The 21018-nt window shown below is 36.2% G+C and overlaps 1 protein-coding gene across 2 annotated transcripts in view; it reads right to left on the bottom strand.

The window, feature by feature from the left end:
- Window positions 1-989: 989 nt before the first annotated feature.
- Window positions 990-21018, bottom strand: part of pbx4 (pre-B-cell leukemia transcription factor 4) — a 46877-nt gene continuing 26848 nt past the window's right edge. The window contains exons 4-10 of one of the 2 annotated variants that reach the window (XM_051106338.1): window positions 17494-17738; window positions 15280-15470; window positions 15026-15156; window positions 12145-12306; window positions 8961-9076; window positions 6109-6195; window positions 990-3722 (exon numbers count right to left, since the gene is read on the bottom strand). In XM_051106338.1, the coding sequence (XP_050962295.1) occupies window positions 3630-3722; window positions 6109-6195; window positions 8961-9076; window positions 12145-12306; window positions 15026-15156; window positions 15280-15470; window positions 17494-17738 (1025 nt within the window). In that variant the 3' untranslated portion in view covers window positions 990-3629. The remainder of the gene's footprint in view (window positions 3723-6108; window positions 6196-8960; window positions 9077-12144; window positions 12307-15025; window positions 15157-15279; window positions 15471-17493; window positions 17739-21018) is intronic. The other variant, XM_051106337.1, reaches the window with a different exon arrangement.

The raw sequence follows: 21018 nt of genomic DNA, 5'->3' as shown, positions 1-21018 counted from the left end.
CTCCCATTTCATTTTCTCGTCCAACTTCAAAATCATCCTACATCGCTGCAGAAGTACCAACCAAATGTTTACAAAGTGAACGTGCAAAGATCAAACACCCTTTACAAAAAAAAAAATAAAACAGCGATGTAAGGTGATTTTGAAGTTGAAGGAGAAAATGAGATGGGAGTTTTTCAACCTTCCCTAACTGTATTGAACCGGAATACACAGAGCATTTGCTGAGCTAAGACAAGATGAGCATTTGAGGTTAAAAAGTATATAAATTGTCAATTTGTTTAGAAAATAGCCAATCGTTTTACTGGATAAGACCCTTATTTCTCGGCTGTTAGGACTTTTGAGTTCTTTGAAGCTGCATTTAAACTGCATTTTGGTAGTTCAAACCTGCAGGCACCATTATATGGAGAACATTCCTTTTACGACCGAAGAAAGACAGACACAAACATCTTAAATGACAAGGGGATGAGTACATTTATTCTGGAAATGAACTTCTCCTTGAAAACATAAACAGGAAGAGAAGCCGTGTAAAAACCAACCACATACAAATGCCCTGGAGGTGACTTTAACACACGTGTTTTCTTGCCAAACTGTAACTGATAATGATCTTCAGTTGTACCGATCATGAATTATTGACTTTTCCTCAGAAATCTTTTGATCTAGAAAGCCGCACCTGAAACAAACAACAGCCCTGATTTCTGACGTTGTGCTTTGACGCGTTTCTAATTTTACCCTGCAGACTGTGGGCTGTGTTTCATTTCACCAAACCGAGTAGTGCCAGAGCACATAATCAATTTGAGATGAGGAAAAAAGGTCTGATTTATTGTGATCCTCATATTATTGTCCTTACGCCGCATAAATATTCAAGACGGCCGGCTAGCGCGCCGAAAACATGGCAGACTCATTCATAACCGCCGTAACCGGATGATTTTACGGACGGCAACATGCAAATAGGCGCTTAATGAACAGAAACAACAAAAAAAAATACTACAGGCTCAAAAGCACACTAGATTATTTTATTAGTTTTTGTTTTTCTAATAAGGAACACTACAATTTTCTCATATTTCTTTTTTCTCTCTCACTAGAACAGTTCTAAAGTTGAGGTATAAAAGGAGTTTATACAGACTACCAAGTCTGAAAATGGTGGGGTTTATATACAAGTGAAATGGAGAGAGGAGAGGTAGAGAGGAGGGAGAGAATGGTAAATACAGAAGGAAGCGTGTACTACAATTCTAGTAAAATAATGATAAAAATCGAGGATTAAAAACGTCGACATCATTTGCTACGGTGCTGCGGAATCCACCTCAGTTTCCGAATGGATGCACTTTTGGGAAAAACTAAAGATATGTAGTGTTTAAAAATCACGTTACCTAGCTTATGCGTTTATTCCATCAATTTAGTAGTGTGAGTGGATTTTCACAGCACCTCAAACAAACGCTACCGGCGTTGACAAAACCACACAAAGAAAATAACACTCGAGACTCCCGATCCAAAGAAAGTGTAACTGAAACGCTAAAATGAATATTACAAAGACTAACAAATATTACTCTTGCTCGTGAGCGAATCCAAAACCCCCCAGCGATAAAAAACGAAAATAAAAGCATACAAAAAGAGAAAATACACTGAAACATTCCACAATCTGTACAGTGACATCCATAGATGACTGATAGAAAAGAAAACAAAGAAATTTGGTGTAGTAATAGCATTAGTTGAAATGTTTATAACTAACAGTAATCTATAGAGGACACAATAATAGCTTGAAAAGCTCCTCAGAGTTTGTTTTTCCATGTGTACATATAAACAAAACCCCAATTTACATTTCAACGTTATTTAGTCCTTTGTGTAATATATAGAATTTCCATTCATATATCAAAACGCCCTGGTGCTTCCGCGACTAAAGGAAGGAGGAAGAAAAAAAAAGAAAAGAAAAGAAGCAAACAGCAAAACAAGTTCCGGGAATACAAACGACTTGTCTGGAAAAAGTAAATATAAACTCACTTGATGTTCCTCTACTAACTTTAGTCCATCTGTTTCAAATCACAACACATCCAGTGCTTATTTTTGGTTAAATTTGAAAGGAGAAAAGCCCTTGTTGCTTGGCTATGTTAACTGATTACAAAACAACAGAGTTCCTTGTTTAGTGAAATTGTAGGCAACAACAACAGAAGGAGAAAAGAAAAAAAAAAAAAGTAAAAGACAGCATGCTTTACCAAGAAACAGGTGCTTTCAATTGCACGTACAATACAATCAGTTCAAAAGCACGAGTGAGTGACGAGACAACCCAACCCTTAAAAAAACAGACACCCGTACACACAACACAGTAACGTGAGAGGCCACGGCGCACCAAAAAAAAACCTCCTCGATATTTGTAACGCATCTTCGCCGTCGGAATTATCGCTTAATTGCTATGGCCTCCTCAGAAAGGTTTTCGCGTCACGGATGACTGTTGTGAAAACGTGCGATTAAAATATCACGGAAATCCTAGAGAAATCAAACACCGGCACGAAGTACGGGCAGTATGAAGTTTTCGTTGGAGAAGTTCGTTCGTTCGTTCGTTCGTTCGTTTATTTGGTCTGTACTCACACCCTCTCCTTTTATAGTATTTTTTCGTTTTAAAAAAACAAAAAGCGAAAAGTTAGGCTAAATGGAATCACTAAAACATCTCAACACCCTACATGCATGGAAGACAGTGGAATATTTTTTTTCTTTCCCTTTAAAAATATTTCTAAATTCCCACCCGTGTCCCAATCCAAACGAATACTCCAGCTATCCGTCCAACCCCCTTTCCGAACGCGAGGTTGAGAGTTCGTGTCGAGTCTTTTGTTTGGTGGCTGGTGCATCTTTGTGGGGGGGAGAAAAGGCTGCAGGACAAAAAGTACTGTAGCTAAACTATTAAAAACAAGGTCAACGCGTAGTAGCCGATCGCGTATCAACCGTTGGACTCTCCGCTTCACGTTGCAGCTGTTTCACTCCGAACTCTCTTGCGATCAGCTAAAGTGTTCAAATGTCCGGCGTACCTTTACGCTGATGGATTCCTCTTCGTCCAACCACCAGCTCAAAGCGTTATCGACAGGATTTGTGCTTAACACAACGTTGAACAATGACAGATTGTTTGGTGAGAAAGTCGGAAGCAGTGATTGGAAATAATATCGTAAAAAGCGGACAGAATGGCGTTTTCACGGTTCAGTTGTCTGAGGTTGTTCTTCGACGAGCGGAAGGTGCAACAACCGTTGACAGCACTTTGGTACAAGCAAGGAGGGAGTTGTTGCGTAATCCCCATTGTGACAAGTCGAAACTGGAAAGGTAACGTGGAGTTGGGCGTGGATTGTAGATCATCCACCCTTTGTGAAGACCTCTGTGGACTGACGATGTGTTTCTCTGCGTCTTTTGCTCAAGGAGCACGCTTGGGTGTGTGTTTCAGATAGTCTGGTTCAGCGTGTGAACCCTGGCACACTTTGAAGAAAGTGGAACGAGGACTATGGAAGACCTTTGACATCTGCTAGTGAAGGACGAAAGCTGTGAGCAGCAGGAGAGAACGGGCGAGAGTGGATGATGAGATGCTCTGTGCGTGTGCGTGTGTGTGTGTGTGTGTGTGTGTGTGTGTGTGTGTGTGGGTGAGTGTAGCGTGAGCTACATTAGCTGGAGGTGTCGGAGTGGATGCTGCCAGGTGGTCCTGGTGGAGAGGTGATGGAGGAAGGGTTGGTGTTGTCTTGCCAGCTGTTGTTAGCCTGTGGAGAGAGTGGCAATAGCAGTATGAGGTATAGGAACATAAGAAATGAAACTGAAGAAAAAAAAAAAAAGTATGGAATGTTGTATATGGGCCATTCCACACAGTTGGAAACGTCTTTATAAAAAAAAAAAAAAAAGAAAAAAAAAAAAAAAAATTCTAGACATTTCTAGTACCTGTGCAGTTAATTCTCGTATTGTATTTTCAGAAAGTTTTGGAATATTTGTCCTCTTTCCAAATTTGTCACTACCGAAACACAGTAATAATATTTTAATTAGTAGGGTTATATTGACCTGTTAAGATTTTGATTACATCTTCCTTGTAAATTTATTTTTTTCTTTTATTAAAAATTTTACTGAGGTAAATCAGTCACAATTACAATTTTAACAATATTTCAAGTGTGATTTATGAGATTTGTTGTATTTTGAATCCAATTTTTGTTTTGTAAAAGGCAAAGAGTTAATCACACTGATTTCAAACTTAAGGATTCATTAGCCTGAATATACATTAAGCTAATAACTATCATAACATCTTAGCTGATAATTCAGTATATTTTAATTTTGACAAAACATCCTATGTTTTGGTAGCAACTGCACATCTTCACAAAAATTTGCATAATGGTACTAAAATTGTTCATTTCCCCCAAAATAAACAATTATGTGTTCCCTTTTGTCACTACCGAAACAATAATGACATATTTTGGTTGTGACTGTTACGGTATTGACAATTTTATGGGATACCAAACAGATACCACCAAACAGATACCCCCCAACAGATATGGGATACTTTAGATACTGTTGAAGCTAGCTTAAAGATGCTAATTAGCACATGGTTAGCTAGCACAGTTCTGAACAGTTGTACACATATAAAAACTAAATGTTATGGAATAACTCCCCAAAAAGTGTTTCATTATAGAAAAATGGTGTTTGGTAGTGACATTCTTTAGCATTACACAGATTTTTCATACTTTTGAACACCTTAAAATGATGGGGCCTATTTATGAGAGAGAGAGTGACATAAATATTTCCTGATCATAAATGTAGGGGTGTAGTTAAAATCAGTCTCAGCCAATGGACTAAAACATGCACTGTTTCGGCGGTGACATGAAAATGCGGGACACTTAAAAAAAAAAAAAATTGTTAAATTAAAAAAATTCAAGTTTTTTTTTTTAAAAACAACAATGTAATAAAATGCTAATATTTCAATATTTTCATGAGTTGAAATTTAGGGGTTAGGGTTTGGGACAGCCACCTCCCTATTGAAATTCATGATCGTTTTTATATATATTAAGCTTACTGATATTTTAAATATTATTGTGGGTTTCAATATATAATAAAAGGATCTTAGTGAACATCTAAGATTTGAATACTTAAATGCTTTTTAAATGTGTTTTTTTTTTGGTTGTGGGACAGCAATATGCACCAATTCTGTAGACTGACCCATATAGATGAATGGAAATGTATATTTATATGAAAATTATACACTCCCATTCCAAAGTTTGGAGTCAGTAAGTAATTAATACTCTGTGTATCACATTTCCACAAAAGTAGGAAGCAGTACAACTGTTTTCAACATTGATAATAATGAGAAATGTTTCTTGAGCAGCAAATCAGCATATTATGATTTCTGAAAGATGATATGACACTGAAGACTAGAGTAATGATGCTGAAAATTCAGCTTTGCATCACAGGTTTACTACTTTTTAAAATATATTCAATTTATATAATCAGTTATACAATGCTCAGTTATATTCATTTATACAATATGGTAACTTTATTCAATTATGTTTCTTAATATTACTGTTTTACTGTATTTTAATGAAATAAATGAAGCCTTGGTGAACATAACAGACTTCTTTCAATAACATTAAAAAAGGTTTCAATGAGGTAGTGTAATTATAATTAAAAAAATAAATACAAAATGAAAATGTAAATAAAATATATAAATATTATTTACATTTAAATATTTAATATTTAAAATAAAATTATTTTAAAAAAGAATTTAGCAAAAAATAATTTCTGAAAACATTGTTTTAATTCTTAGTGTTTGTTCATATAGTGTGTCCAAACGTACAGAATATAGCTGCAGTTGACTGATGCGTATCAAGACAGGATTCACACCAGATCATAAAACATGTTGTAACAGGAAACATGCAAGCCACAAATTGCAGACAGCAAGACATCAGACCATCAAATGATCTTTACATCTGCATCAACATGAAGGACCAGCAGAGATGACCTCCTCAGATAAACAGTCTTTTATGAGATTCAACTTAAAATCATTCCAGCCTCCTACTTTTACAGAAATAGCAAATGGTTAAATTTTCTGTGCTTAATGTTTGTTTCTGTTGCTTAATGTTTGTGCGTGTGTGTCAGCGCTGTACTCACATCTAGACGGTGTGGGGTGTAAATAGGACTTCCTGACAGATCTTCATAGCCTGCCATCAGGTGTGTAGCACGGTGCAGGATATCCACCTGTAGCACACAAACGTCACATCGGTATTAAAGGTCAAATGCAACCACAATCTTGATTAGTCATACCAGTAACCATAAAAACAACATTGCTAATACATTACATTAGTCACATTTTCCATAATCATGCTCAAAAACACATACAAAATGATATGAAAAATTAAACTACAACACAGGTGTAGTGTGTTTATATATGTATCAGTTCAGAGTCAGTGAACTGCCTATAACCACATTGTTCTCTAATATCTGTTCATGAAAAAAGCTGAAAATTCTGTCATAATTGACATGTTTATATGTGAATAAATGCCTCAACTGAATCAGTTTGTCACATTAAGCGGTTGTGTCTTTTCCGATAACTTGAAGTTTTTTGTGCACACTTTCAAAGGATGGACAAAATTGATGAGAGAGTATTAAAAATATCTTCATCTGTGTTTTGAAGATGAACGAAAGTCTTTTGAGTTTGAAACGACATGAGAGTGAATAAATGATGACAGCATTTTCATTTTTTGGTTTTAGTCTGATCTGCAATGCATTTCAGTGTGTCACTCGTGTAGCGTGACCCACTCTGCGTTCACACCAGACCACAAAAAATATACACACACACAGACACACATACATTAAAAGAAGAATGAGAACTAAGTGTTTAGATGTGAACATTACCACACACCAGATATGTATTTAATTTAGAAACACATTTGAAAGTTCTCAAAGTCACATGTGAAAAACAATTTTACAACCCAAGGTTTGATCCTTTCCAGATGTTGGAGAAAAAAAAAAAAAAAAAGCTGACAGTATAAATGTGGCATCAGAACACTACATAAGGGCTCAACAATAAGAATGTGTTTTGGCAGGCAGCTCAGATTTATACTGACATTTTCACTCACCCAACCGCTTATGTAATAAGTCTCAGGTGTCCACAGAATGCGTGTGTGAAGTTTCAGCTCAAAATACCCCACAGATCATTTATTATATCATTTTGAAATGCCTATTTTAAGCGGAAGTAGAAACATGCTGTTTTTGTGCATGTCTCTTTAAATGCAAATGAGCTGCTGCTCCCCGCCCCCTTTTACTAGAATAGGGATGTGCCTTTACAGCTCACACCTCAGATACTCCGCTAAAAAACATTGGTTTGGTTTTGATTATCATGTCTATTGCGCTGAAATCATGCGTTTTAAACCATATTAGATTTACTTCTGATATAGGGTTTCATAAGCGCACAAATTCGAAGCACGTGCACAGAAAGTGGCTGTCACATGGCATGTGAGTACTAAACTAAGCTCTCTTTCATGTCTTATTACACTTAAACTGTTAAATACACAAATTAATGTTAAAAAAACACAAGCTACAAAAACAGTCGGTTATGTCTGTAAAGGCAAACAGCTGGGAAAGAAATCGTATGTTTATATTAGATCTGTGTGGCAGATGCATAATACACAGTATTTAAGCACTTGCACCTGGGCTCACCTCCACCCAGTGGCCTTAGGAAAACAGCGAATGGTGAGCAATATGCATTTAAAGTGGCCAATAAAGGATATTTCAAACTCAATTATATGTGCCAAACTTCCTGCTGCCAGCTGGTGGCGCTATGACTATAACTGGATATTAGCATGTCGATGTCTTCAGGCCAGCCTTTTATCAAACATATGAAGTTTGGTGCAGATTGGACATGGACATGTTTGAGTTGGTGCAAAGCATGACGTGTCCTGCTGCCAACAGGTGGCGCTATTATTGTAACCGAATATTGGCCTTTAGCGCTCTATGAGGAGTTTGTTATAGCGTAACGCATGCCACTTCCTGTTGACAGCAGGCGGCACTACGGCTTTAACTGAATATGGTCATGGGCATGTGTTCAGGACAGGACTCTTATCAAACATGTGAATTTTGGTTAGATCAGACATTGTATGCCTGAATTATAACTTCATTTTTAATGGTGAAACAGCAAAATTTGTCAGGCCGCCACGGACATGCCCTTCAACAAAAACTCAAGATCTTCGCAATTTAACATCCCAAAGGGCTTTAGACTACACTGACCAAATTTGGGGATGATCTGTTTAAATCTCTAGGAGGAGTTTGTTTAAATACAACGCATGAAAATAGCAAAAACTGCACAAAACTTGCAGAGCAAATTCTTGCTGTTGGGTTTCAGACTTTGTAGCAGGGGACTTTTTTGTATGTACTGATGTGTTACATGTGTCTGCCAAATTTCATACATGTATGTGAAACAGCTCGAGAGGCACTTTGTTAAAATTTTATAGGTGGTGCTATCGAGTCATTTTGCCACACCCACTTCTGAAACCTGTATCAGATATAAATTTTCACCATTTTTGTGATATGTTTTATGATGTGTTACCTTCAACTTAGTGATTGCTATTGGGATGTGAAGAGATGTTTTTGAACCAAATCACCCACCCTGCCTTTAAAATGAAAAACACTGGCCCGAAACATTCTCAGTGGCCCTGGAACATCAGTAGTACATCCTTACTGTCGAGCCCTTGATGAAAAGAGTTCATCTAACAGGAAGAAGACAAAGGAATGGCTAAGGATGTGACTGTGGATGACTGATGAAGAAATGAAATGGAGCAATGCCACAGGGAAGATGGCAGAGTTCGTTTTCAGGATAGAGCTCTACACTCAGGGCTCCGTGGGGCGAAGCGCTCTGGGGTGGGAGCTAAGGCGGATTTCACGTTTTGGGAAAAGGGGAAGAGAGCACTACACTGTGAGCAGGTATGGAGGAGGAAGGGCATTGAGGGGTTGTCCTCAGTGCCTACCTGCTGCTGCTGCTGCTGCTGCACAGCAGGAGTGACGCTGACGCCATCCCCGTTGAGTGAACGCAGCCCGAGGTAGGCGTCTCCTGCGTGAGAGAGGGTGTATGACCCAGATGACCCTGCAGTAATACACGTAGCCCGTCAGGCATGCAACCCGCCTAGAGTATGTGGTGAAAATCTGTCTGCTCCCTATGCTGAGCGTGAAAATCAGGACAAGCTGCATTCTGAAATCCAAGACGGTTGAGATAATCTGTGTTTCTGCTGACTAGAGGCGTCAGAACAAAACAGGTGAAGTCAACGGGAAGCAGCGATCACGTATGTGCTGATGCGGACTCTTGCTTTGCATGAAGGTATACAACTCGACATCCTACTTCCTCTAGATGATGTGATGCATTGTTGGGACGCCGACCGCAGGATGTGCAACAGGATATGTGGAGGTGGGGTTTAAAAATATACGTGGTGACCGAGTATTGTTAAAAGTGACAATACCAAGTTAAACCACCTACCTTCTTCATTCTGCTTCCTGAGCAAATAGAGGTTCAACTACTCTAACCATGTGTGTGTGTGGGTGTGTGTGTGTGGATGTGTCATCACATGTGAATATGAAAGTAAAATGAAAACGTTAAACAAAAAGCAACACAGCATCAATAACTGAACACAAAGGCTATGTTAGTCATCAACGGAAAGTTATTGGTTATGGCCATAGCCTCAGAGGAAAACAATCATGCAAAATCAGAAATAAAAGTGAATGTTCATATGGCTAAAGGTGAAAGTGGGCGGTATGATTAAAACATTCATAAAATGTAATGGAACAACAATTTGGTCAAATCTACATTTAGTCAATCCAATTCTGATTAAATACTTAAATGCAGGGATTCCCCAAACTCAACCAAACAAATATTTACTTAAGTATCCCTTGAGATTTTACATTGATAATTTAATAATTTTGCATGTTTACGGTTAATGGTCACATGACATGTAGGAAAATTAATAAATTATTTCATCTTTTTAGTAATTGTGTTTGTATGGATAATAATAACAGTTTGTAATTTATTTACCTTAATCTTTACTAATTTATTAAAAATATACAGCGGTAGCCAAAATGATTAAACCACAGTATTTTCACCATCTAAAAAATGTTTTTAAGTCAGTTATTTCTATCTTTTGATGTAGTGTGTCAGTAAGAAATATCAGTTGAAGAAACAAAGAACCATGAAGCAGTAGGGCTGTCGCCTATAGTCGACAAACCGTTAGTCGACCAGAATAGGCTTGGCTGACCAAAATTTTCATTAGTTGCATTAAAAGAAGTCAACCAATCCTTGACGTACAGATTGTTAACGGCTGGTCTATGAGGACAGCCAGGACATCCAAGCGCTCACCTATGATTCATCAACCTCAAATATGGCTTTTCATCTGAAAGATGAATGTAGTAGTAACTTTGGCCGCTCAATCTAATGTTAACCTAGAAAAATGTGCACTTTTGAAGTTTCTGTGTGGACTGTGAAAGCTGAATAGTAGCGCATTCACTGCATGACAGATGGAGACGCTCGTGCGGTCACTTGCTCTTAAAATACACCGTCATTTTTAGGCCATACAGATGAAAGTAATACATCTTTCGAATCTGTAAAGACTCTACATTTATTTGTGTGCACTCAAAATAACAATGAAACGTTGCGCTTTTGTAAAATAATGGAAGCAAACAGGATGTGCTTTCTGCTGTCTCGGTCTCTGTGAACTTGAGCGTGAAACTTCAAAACTTTGTGTATTTCTGCCTTGCAGACATGAAAAATAGAGTGAAATGTCCATTTTTAAATTAACCAATTGAAATAGAAAACAAATATTCTCATATTATGTAATCACTACTGTTGAGATGACGAGTGAGTGTCACCGACTTTATCTCTTAAGCCGAAAACAAAGAAAGCTCTAGTTTATCAATAAATTATTAAAACACTAATGCAGTCTTCCTTACTGTTTTTCCCAGACACATTCATAATCATTACTTCTGCCGGTGTGCTGCGGCGAGCCTTTTTTGTGCGCTTGAGTGCTTATTAGGCTATGTAGGCAAATAAAGGCTCATTATAATGATTTATATGGTTTATTAATAAACGTGCGACTAATAGTCGACAAATGCTTAAAATGAACGACTACTAGTCGACCAGAAAAATCTTTAGTCGAGCTCAGCCATAAAAAGTAGAACAAACTGAGACAGACTAAATTCAGAAGAACTGTAGCAATGAGGAAGCTGTCAAAAATAATGTCATAAATAGATTTCTTTACCAATTAACTTCTATTAACCAATTTAGTTTTTCAGGGAAGTTTACAAGTAGGTCTCTTGAAGCGTCTTGGAGATGTTGCCAGAGTTTAGTCTATCTCAGTTTGTTCTGTTTCTTCATGTTATTCCAGACAGACTGGATGATGATGAGATCAGAGTTTAGTGTAGAGCACTGGTTGTTTTTAGACTTCTTGTGCAAACTGAATGGCAAAATGAATGTTTGGAAATGTAAACTGATATTTCCTACTGACACTACAGCAAAAGACAGAAATACTAGTGTTCTAACCACTGTAAATGCAATTAATTTTTAGCTTGAAACCCACTGCAGTTTCCTCACAAACCCCAGTTTGAGAAAACCTGCTTTAATCAAATGAGATGAAGTAGTTTCATTTTTAACACAATGGTTGTGAAACAAAAAATAATATGTAAAAGTCTGGCATGTAAATTCTGCCTGACTAAGCTTTTATGCTAATAATGTGACAAGTTGTGATGTTATGTAACTGTAAACTAAACTTTATGTTGTGCTTAACAATACCCATTCATAAACAATTCTACAGGCATGCCATGTATGCCGTCATACCGCCCAGGTCCATAGAAAAGTGACACTTCATCCAAAAGATGTTTACAAAACAGCTGTTACCTAGATACAATCAGATCAGCTTTACAGGGCAACCTAAATCAACAACATCTAAAATCTCACCCAGCAAGTACATGAGGCAAATACCAACTAACAAGCATTCTCTATGACAGGAAAAACAGATCTTATGACAGACAGACAAGAACAGACTTGAGAACAGACGAAAAACAGAACTGAGATGGAATGAAAATAGCATGGAGTGTGATTGTGGCAAGCGGTGTGCGCAGTGTGGTTTCGCTATCTGCTAGAGATGATGGGAAAGCTGCTGTGCACTTTACCTGAGTTGGGTGTTGCTGGAGAGTTTGCCTGGCTGGCCTGTGCCGACACATTGGCAGCGTCCACGGCTGTTTTAACGGCGTACAGGTTTGCTTCCTCCTGGAACTTACCAATGTTCTTCTTGTACCGAATTCTCTTGTTGCCAAACCAATTCGAGACCTGAGGTGAAACAACTCAAATCAGATGACGGTTTCATCACAGTGAAACAAATCTAGTAATTTCAAATAAGGAATCTGACATTGATTCTGCTGAACTAACTTTTTTCGGTTACGTCTGTCCTGCAAGCGCGCATTAAATTGATCAAACGTCACAGTAAAGACTTTTACATTGTTACAGAAGATTTATATTTCAGATAAACATTGTTCTTTTAAACTTTGTTCATCAAAAGAGTCCTGGAACAAAAATGTATTACTGTTTCCACAAAAAATATTAAGCAGTAGAACTGTTTTCAACATATTAGATATTAGAATGGTTTCTGAAGGATCATATTTTAAAATATACACTACCAGTCAAAGATTTTTAATCTTTTAATCTTTTGATACAAAGTACAGCTAAAACAGCTGATTTATTTTCAAAAAATAAGTGTATTATTATTTTACTATTATTATTATTTCATTATTTTAAAAACATGATCCTTCAGCATGCAATTTTTGCTGCAAAAACATATTTATTTTAAAGCATTGAATTATGTTAAAAACAGCTGAGCAGAATTTTTCAGCATTTATCTGAAATAGAAATATTTTGTAACATTATAAATGTCTTTATCATCACTTTTGATCCATTTAAAGCATCCTTGCTAAGTAAAAGTATACATTTCTATAATTTTTTCCCCCCAAAAAGAACCCCAAAACAAAACAAAAAACTAAACACTATACTGACTCCAAGCTTCTGAATGGTATAGTGTATAATGTTACAAAAGCTTTTCAGATAAATGCTGATCTTTCGATCTTTCTATTCAAAGAATCCTGAAGAAAAAAAAAAAAAAAAAAAAAAAAAAAAAAGTACTCAACTGTTTTAAATATTGATGATAATAATAAAAATGTTTCCTGAACAGCAAATCGGCATATTCAAATAATTTCTGAAGGATCATGTGACACTGAACACTGGAGTAATGATGCTAAAATTTTAGCTTTGGTGACAAGAATAAATTACATTTTAAAATGTATTCAAATAGAAAGCAGTTATTTAAAATAGTAAGAATATTTCAGAATATTACTGCTTTTGCTGTACTTTGGATCAAATAAATGCAGGCTTAGTGAGCAAAAGAGAATTCTTTAAAAAACATAAAAAAAAAAATAAAAAAATCTTACTCTTCAAAAACTTATGACTAGTAGTGTATTCAAAGAGGAGGGGGAAAAAACAAACAAACAAAAAAAAAAAAAAAAAAACTTATTTTAAATTGCAATAATATTTCACTATACTTAAATAAATGTAGCCTTGCCGAAACTTAAAAAAAAATAAATAAATAAAATAATATCTTACCAACACCAAACTTTTCAATGGTAGTGTGGTATACTGCCATTATTTATTTACAGAAATAATTTTTTTAAACAAATTTTTTTCCCACTCAGTGGGAAGATTTTCTCTATCATTGCTTCCTGCATCTTGTTTTCATCACCGCTAAATTAAAAACATACACCAGGAAGTGTAGCTCATCTGCCTTTAGGAAATGTTGAATAAGACTTCCTTCTTGTGAAAACATTTTTGTGTAATATCAAATAAATTAAAAAAAAGAATTTCTGTGCACAAATCAAACAGAAAATGCAGAAGTTGCTAAGTGTAACTTTTGAAGCTGCTTCTATTTCGGCTGTTTTGACTTCACAACAGTTAGGTGGGAGTAGACGGAGCTGTCAAAAAATGTTTCCAGCTTGTAATTAGGAGTTCAACAAACATGAGCGGTTTTTACAAGTGGCAAACTTGTAATTACAGAAAGTCCGACATGATGTGAACACAGCACAAGTTCACAACTCAACTCCGCAGTTGTAGTTAAAGCAATAGTTCACCCAAAAACTGAAAATGCTGTCATTATTTACTCAATCATGTCATTTGAAAACAAAACACTTCTCTAAAACACAAAAGAATATGTACGCTGGTATGTTTGATCTTCATTGTGCAATCTTATTCAGTGTGCTCTATGTATGTGCAACGATCTGTGTTTATGTGTGAATAAAAGCCAATGTTACATTTTTCCTGTCATTATTTTTGTTTTCTTTGCACACAAAAAGTATTCTCGTAGCTTCATAATATTACGGCTGAACCACTGATGTCACATTGACTTTTTAATCAGTGTCCTTAATACCTTTCTGGGCCTTGAATGTGGTAGTTGAAGTGCTGTCTATGCAAAGTCAGAAAGCTCTCCGAATTCATCAAAAACATCTTAATTTGTGTTCTGAAAATAAACAAAGGTCTCACGGGTTTGGAACGAGGGTGAGTAATGACAGAATTTTCATTTTTGGGTGAACTATCCCTTTAAGTTACCATGTCTTCTCAGAAAACTTGGATTAACCTATTTGATTCTTATGATTTACTTTAGTAATGTACTTGTCTTTATGAACTTCTTAAAGCATTAAAGTTTTGGTGTAATGGACTTTCAACAGACGGACCCTGCAATACATGCACGAAGCACTCATTTTCTGAAAGTGCGATATCAGTAATTGTGATCAATAACTACTCGAGAAAGGAAATAACCCTTAAGCAGAAACTGATATGGATCTGCTTGTAACTTATTTTTTATTGCTTCAAGATACATGATGCAACTTTCATGACAAGACATATTTCAACAAACCATACTTAAATTATTCTACATATTCATTAAAACAGAAACGGATTCCAGGTTTTGCAGTACACATGGGACCTTGTAGGTCATGCGTGGCCTTACCTGAGAGACAGTGATCCCACATTTCTTGGCCAACTCTTCCTTGGCTTCCTCACTGGGGTAAGGGTTGGAGAGGTGAGAGTAGAAGTACTCATTCAGCACCTCTGTGGCTTGCTTATTGAAGTTGCGTCTCTTGCGTCTGAGGACAAAGTAAGTGGAAAAATGAGCTTTGATTGATAACAGGTTAATAATTACTGGAATAGCCACCTAAATTTGACTTTTAAAACCTAAATAGCTACAGATTAAAGAAGCAGACACGCACCTGGCGTCGAGGAAGCGAGAGCGAAGGATCATGACGGCCTCACAGGTGCTCTGCTTGAGCTGCATCTGGATGGAGCTGAACTTGCGGTGGATGATGGCCACCATGCGTTCGATCTCTTTGGGCGAGATAGGTCGTGTGCGGGACTGTTCCCTCAGCAGGTTCATCACGTGATTGGTGAACTCACTGCAAGCCTGGTTGCAAACAGATGAGAAGATCATTATTATTTGAAAGAAGTCTCTCATGATTCCCAAGGCTGCAAATATTCATACAATTTAAAATAACTGTTTTTTATTTGAAGATATTTTGTAATTTATTGTAATGTAATTTATTTCTGTGATCCAACGCTGAATTTTCTAAAGTGATAATTTGGTGCCCAAGAAACATTTATTATTATTATTATTATTATTATTATTATTATTATTATTATTATTATTATTATCATCATCATCATCATCATCATCATCAATTACAGTTGTGCTGCTTAATAATTTTGTGGAACTGTAGTATATTTTTCTTTTGTAACATTATAAATGTCTTTACTGTTACTTTCGATCAATTTAATGCATCCTTGCATTTTGAATACAAATATGCATATCTTACAAAAACCGAAACAACACTAATACTGAAAGTACTACCCCCAACCTTTTAAACTGTAAATATGTAGATGACATTAAACTGAAAATCATCATTACATTTAGTCATTTAGCAGATACTTTTATCCGAAACGACTTACAAATAAGGACAACATAAGCAATCAAACCAACAAAAAAGCAATATTATTTAAGTGCTGTGACAAGTTTTGGTTAGTCTAATGCAGTACACATAGCAAGTAAAAAAAATAAAAATAAAAAATAAAAATAAAAATACAAATAAAACAAGTAGATAGCATAGAAAAAGAATACAGAATTCTACTGCAATTTGTTTTATTAATAAAAAGAAAAGTTGCAAAAATAGGAAAAGAATAGAGAACACTAGTTTTAGAGAACCAATTTTTTTATAAATAAAAAGACAAGTTAAAAATAATAGGAAAAGAATGGAGAATGCTGATGTTAGAGGTTGATAATAATAAAAAAAAAAAAAAAAAAAAAAAAAAAAAAAGCAGATAGAACAGAAATAGAATAGAGAATGCAACTGTTAGAGGGTCAAGTTTTTTAATAAATAAAAAGCAAACAAGTAGACAGAATAAAAAAAAAAGAATACAGAATGCTACTGCAAGAGGGTCAACTTATGAATAAAAAGAAAAGTCACAAAAATAGAAAAAGAATAGAGAACACTAGTGCACTAGTTTTAGAGGATACATTTTTTATGTATAAATAAAAAGAAAACAAGCTGTTAGAGAGCCAACTTTAAATAAAGCAGAAAGAAAACAAGCAGACAGAATAGAAAAAGAACAGAAAAAGAGAACACTATTATTAGAGGGTCAATTTTTGTAATAAATAAAAAGAAGAACCGCAAAAATAGAAAAAGAATAGAGAACACTAGTGTTAAAGGGTCAATTTTTATGTAAAAAGAAAAAGCAGTTAAAATAGAGTAGATAGAATAGAGAACACTACTGTTAGAGAGCCAATTTTTTTTAATAAATAAAATTCGAAAGAATAGAAAATGCTAATGTTAGAGGGTCATTTTTTAAATAAATAAACAGAAAACAAGCAGAAAGAATTAAAACAGAGAATGCTACAGTTAGAGGGTATATTTTAATAAACAAAAAGAAAACAAGTAGTTAAAATAGAAACAGAATAAAGAATGCAACTGTTAGAGGGAAGAAGTTTTATTTTAATAAATTAAAAGTAAACAAACAGACAGAATAAAAAAAAAGAACAGAACACTACTCTTAGAGGGTATTTTTGAAAAAAGAAAAAGAAAACGAGTAGTTAGAATAGAAAATGCAATTGTTTGAGGGTCTTTTTTTTAAATAAATAGAAAACAAGTAGTAGAAACAGAACAGAGTGCGCTAGTGTTAGAGGGTTAAGTGTAGATGGAAGAGATGCCATTTCTTGAAGGACTCAGCTGCTTGGATCAAGTTGGGCAGGTCATTTCACCAGGAAGGAACAGTTAAGGTAAAACTCAGTGAAAGTGATTTTGTGCCTCTTAGGGATGCCACTATCATGCGCTGTTCACTTGCAGAATGCAAGCATATGAAGGGCTTACATACACAAACCCAGAAGAATCTGCTGAAATTTCTTAATAAAGGTCATGCATGTGTCTGATTCTCACCTGTTCGTATTTCTCTAGTTCAGAGTGGTAGATCTGACGGATCTGTGCGAGTTTGGCTCTGTAGTCGGAGTGCTCGATGCTGCCGTCGTTGGGTGATCCTCCAGCCGCCGCTGCAGCTGCGGCCGCTGCCGCTGATCCGCCACCCTTCTCGGGTCCAGAGACTCCCTCGGCCAACAGCATGTTATCCAAACGCATGATCTGGGGATCTGGAGGATCCTCCTCCTGTACACCTCTGATGCTCAGCACTGCAAAAGACAAAAAAAAGAGATGGAGAGCTTTTAGAAACCAATCACACTTCCCTTATGCTTTACAAACTACTAAATTAAGTGTGCAATTCCTGGCTGAGGCAGCAGAGGGCAGCATGGTACCTCAGTGGCAGGCCCGAGCACGAGGCACGAGTCCAATAATAGGAGAGCATGTGCTGTCACTATAAGCACAAGCAGCCATAAGTACACACCTCCCCAGCACTGAATTAAAGCAAGACCTCTGTCAACTTCCTGTTACAGGGCCATCGCTCACACCTATACGAGCACCTCGTCTACACTCCCATACATATGCACACGCAGGGCTGGCAAATCGCTGAGGGCAAGTGTGAGATAGATAATACCGAAATACATGACACAGAGGGTCTTTGTCTTTCCTCTAGTGCCCTAGTGCAATGTAGAAAAAGTAGAAAAAGATCATTTAAATGTAAAGGAGCATGCTAAGATATTCAATGTTCCTTCTGAAAGGTTAAATGGATACTATAAACCATCCTTAAGGGAATCTCTCACTAAATCTTTTAGAGTACTAAAAAAGTTCTCCAGACATTGTTTTGAAAGCTCTGAGTAGATCTGAACAGTCCTGCGTAAGCACAGCGATCGGAGACTCCGAAAGTGCACTGGGTTTGTTTTGTTTGTGAATTGAAAGAAGAGAAACTTTTGCGCAAGTAAAAGGCCATTTGTTGGAAGCAATCAGCATTACATCTGTGGATGTTCTGTCTGTACCATCCCCGCTGAAATCAAAGCTGTATTTCCCATCCTCCCTTTAACTGATAACACATTTAATGACTTCAGCTCGCACCCTCCCCCAATAACAGCGCAGAATTTGTTTCCAGCTCTCCCTCTCTCTCCCCCCTCGTTCTTTTTGAAAACTTTTTCTCTTTCCCTTGGCAAGCGGCTCTTTTTTTCTTGTTCTCTCTTGCCCCTTCAGGGTCCCTCCACTCAGGTCCTCCCTCTTTCTTTCTCTCTGAGTCACATTCCATCTTTCGTTTCTCCCCCTCTCTGAGCTCAGGAATGCAGCAGACCCAGCCGCCTGAACTAATGACCCCGATTCACCATCCCTCCCTCTTTCCCTCTCTTTACCTCTCTCTTTTTCAGCCAGCAAAACTCCCCAAAGTCAAACCAAAAGGAAGAACACTTTTTCTCAAGTACATTAAGTCTGATTCAAAGTGATTTCTGCGATATGAATAACCGCATGTGAGCATACTGTTGTTTTATATGTGCTATGAAGTCAAACTATTCATTCATTTCACAGGGACAGCAGAGAATAACACTGTTGCATAAGATTTCATTCAGTCGATGGTTAGTCATTAAAACAAAAGACAGAAAAATTACATCTGAAATGTGAAAACTAGTGTTTACAAATGTGATTTAAATTTTTTTCCCCTCATACATTAATAACTTTAAACTCTGCGTCGTTCATTCTGGTAGTAAATGCCAATAATTACCAAAACTAATATAACCAAACAAAAAGATATGTTTGGAAATATTTACTTTTTCATTAAACACTTTGAACTTATCATTCAATAATTATATATTATTATTATTATTATTATTATAAAAGGAAGAAAAACAAACATACTTTTTCTAAAAATTAATTTTGGTGGTAAATGATTTCAATAATTATTTATTGTCATCAAGAGATAAACATTGGGATGGAAATGTTCTTTTCTCCCCCCATTTTTAATAAAAAATGTTGAACTGTGCACCATTTATTCTGAGGGTAAATTACAGTGATTATTTAAATTATTGCAATTATTGTTATTATAAAGCAAAAGGCAGAAATCTGCTTTTTAAAAGCTCATTTTAAATTATTAGGAAATTGTATATTTTTTGTATATTTTTAATTTCTGTTAAAAACTTTGAACTCCGTTATTCATTCTAGTGGTAAATTATTTCAATAAATATTTTTATTTTAAAATAAGAGAAAAATAAATCTGTTTTCAAAGCAGATCTATATATATATATATATATATATATATGTATAAATATAAATAAAAGAAAACAGATTTGTCCCTTTTTTGTTTTATAATAAAATTTATTTTACCACCAGAGTGAATAACACACACACACACACACACACACACACACATATATATATATATATATATATATATAAACGTTGTTATGTTAGTATTGTGTTATTCATTCTGATGGCAAATTATTTCAATCATTTTTTAATTTATTATAAAAACTAGAAAAATTAAGCCAAACAGTATAGGACAATCTGTGTATACAAATCTTGTTACAAAATGTTTTACTTCTACTCTAGTGTTAAAATATTTGAATAATTATTTAAATGACTGTAAAGCATTCTCAGCATTACCACAAGGGGTGCTACAGTGCTCTCAGTCTCCCCTTTCATATCAACTATCTTCAAGGCAGAGCAACAGTTCAAAAACAACTACTGAGAAAGCTAGTTATACTGCTGATATGTTTACATCTAGCTAACTAAACGTCACCTGATTTAAATTACATTTAATCTGACATTACCCTCAGTCAGTCACAGTAAGAAAAGAACGTATGCTTGCAACATGTGTCTGGCCTAACCTCAAAACGCATCTCTGTTGTCCTGTATCGTGACCCAGACTCCCCCTGCATGTGTGCAGTCTGACGGCTGAGGGGAGGGTCGATGTTTTTACGACCACAGCCCCACAATCAATAAGAGTGAAATTTACCACCTCCCCAAAGAGTATCACCCACACTATCCATTAAGAGCTCTGCCTCCAGCCCAATCCCTCAAGCACACAGCCTTTTCTTCAGCCTAATTATCTCAATTAAGCCGCGATTACTGATAATTGCACAAATAACCCACAACATTCGGCACTAGGCGATATGGCCCCCTTTAAAATTCTAACACCCCTTTATATTTCAATTTATGAGCTGAAACCCCTAATAATGTAGCTGCAAATAAAGTGACGATTCTGCTACGCCTGGATACGTTTTATAACAGCGTTGCGGTAGACGCTTCTGAATCCCGGACACATTATAAGCCACTGCGTCTTAATGTTTGTATGTCTTTAAGAAGATTAATAAAGCCAGCCTGTTAAATCTTTCAATTAGCACACTTCATTAATATAAACACACCGCCATGCTAATGAGATAATGTACATTTTAATGCGGCGCATCTGTCCAAGTTGCACTAATATCCTTCCATTAAATTTATGAATGATCGACGCGAACGTACGCCCCTTTTCGCGGCGAGGAATCCCCTCATTTGTGAAGGATTGGCGAAAAGTGGAAAAGCCAGCAGCCGTTCGGCCGC

Source organism: Labeo rohita, chromosome 3, assembly GCF_022985175.1.
Source record: "Labeo rohita strain BAU-BD-2019 chromosome 3, IGBB_LRoh.1.0, whole genome shotgun sequence".
Lineage (NCBI taxonomy): Eukaryota > Metazoa > Chordata > Actinopteri > Cypriniformes > Cyprinidae > Labeo > Labeo rohita.
This window is presented reverse-complemented; position numbering and strand designations above follow the sequence as displayed.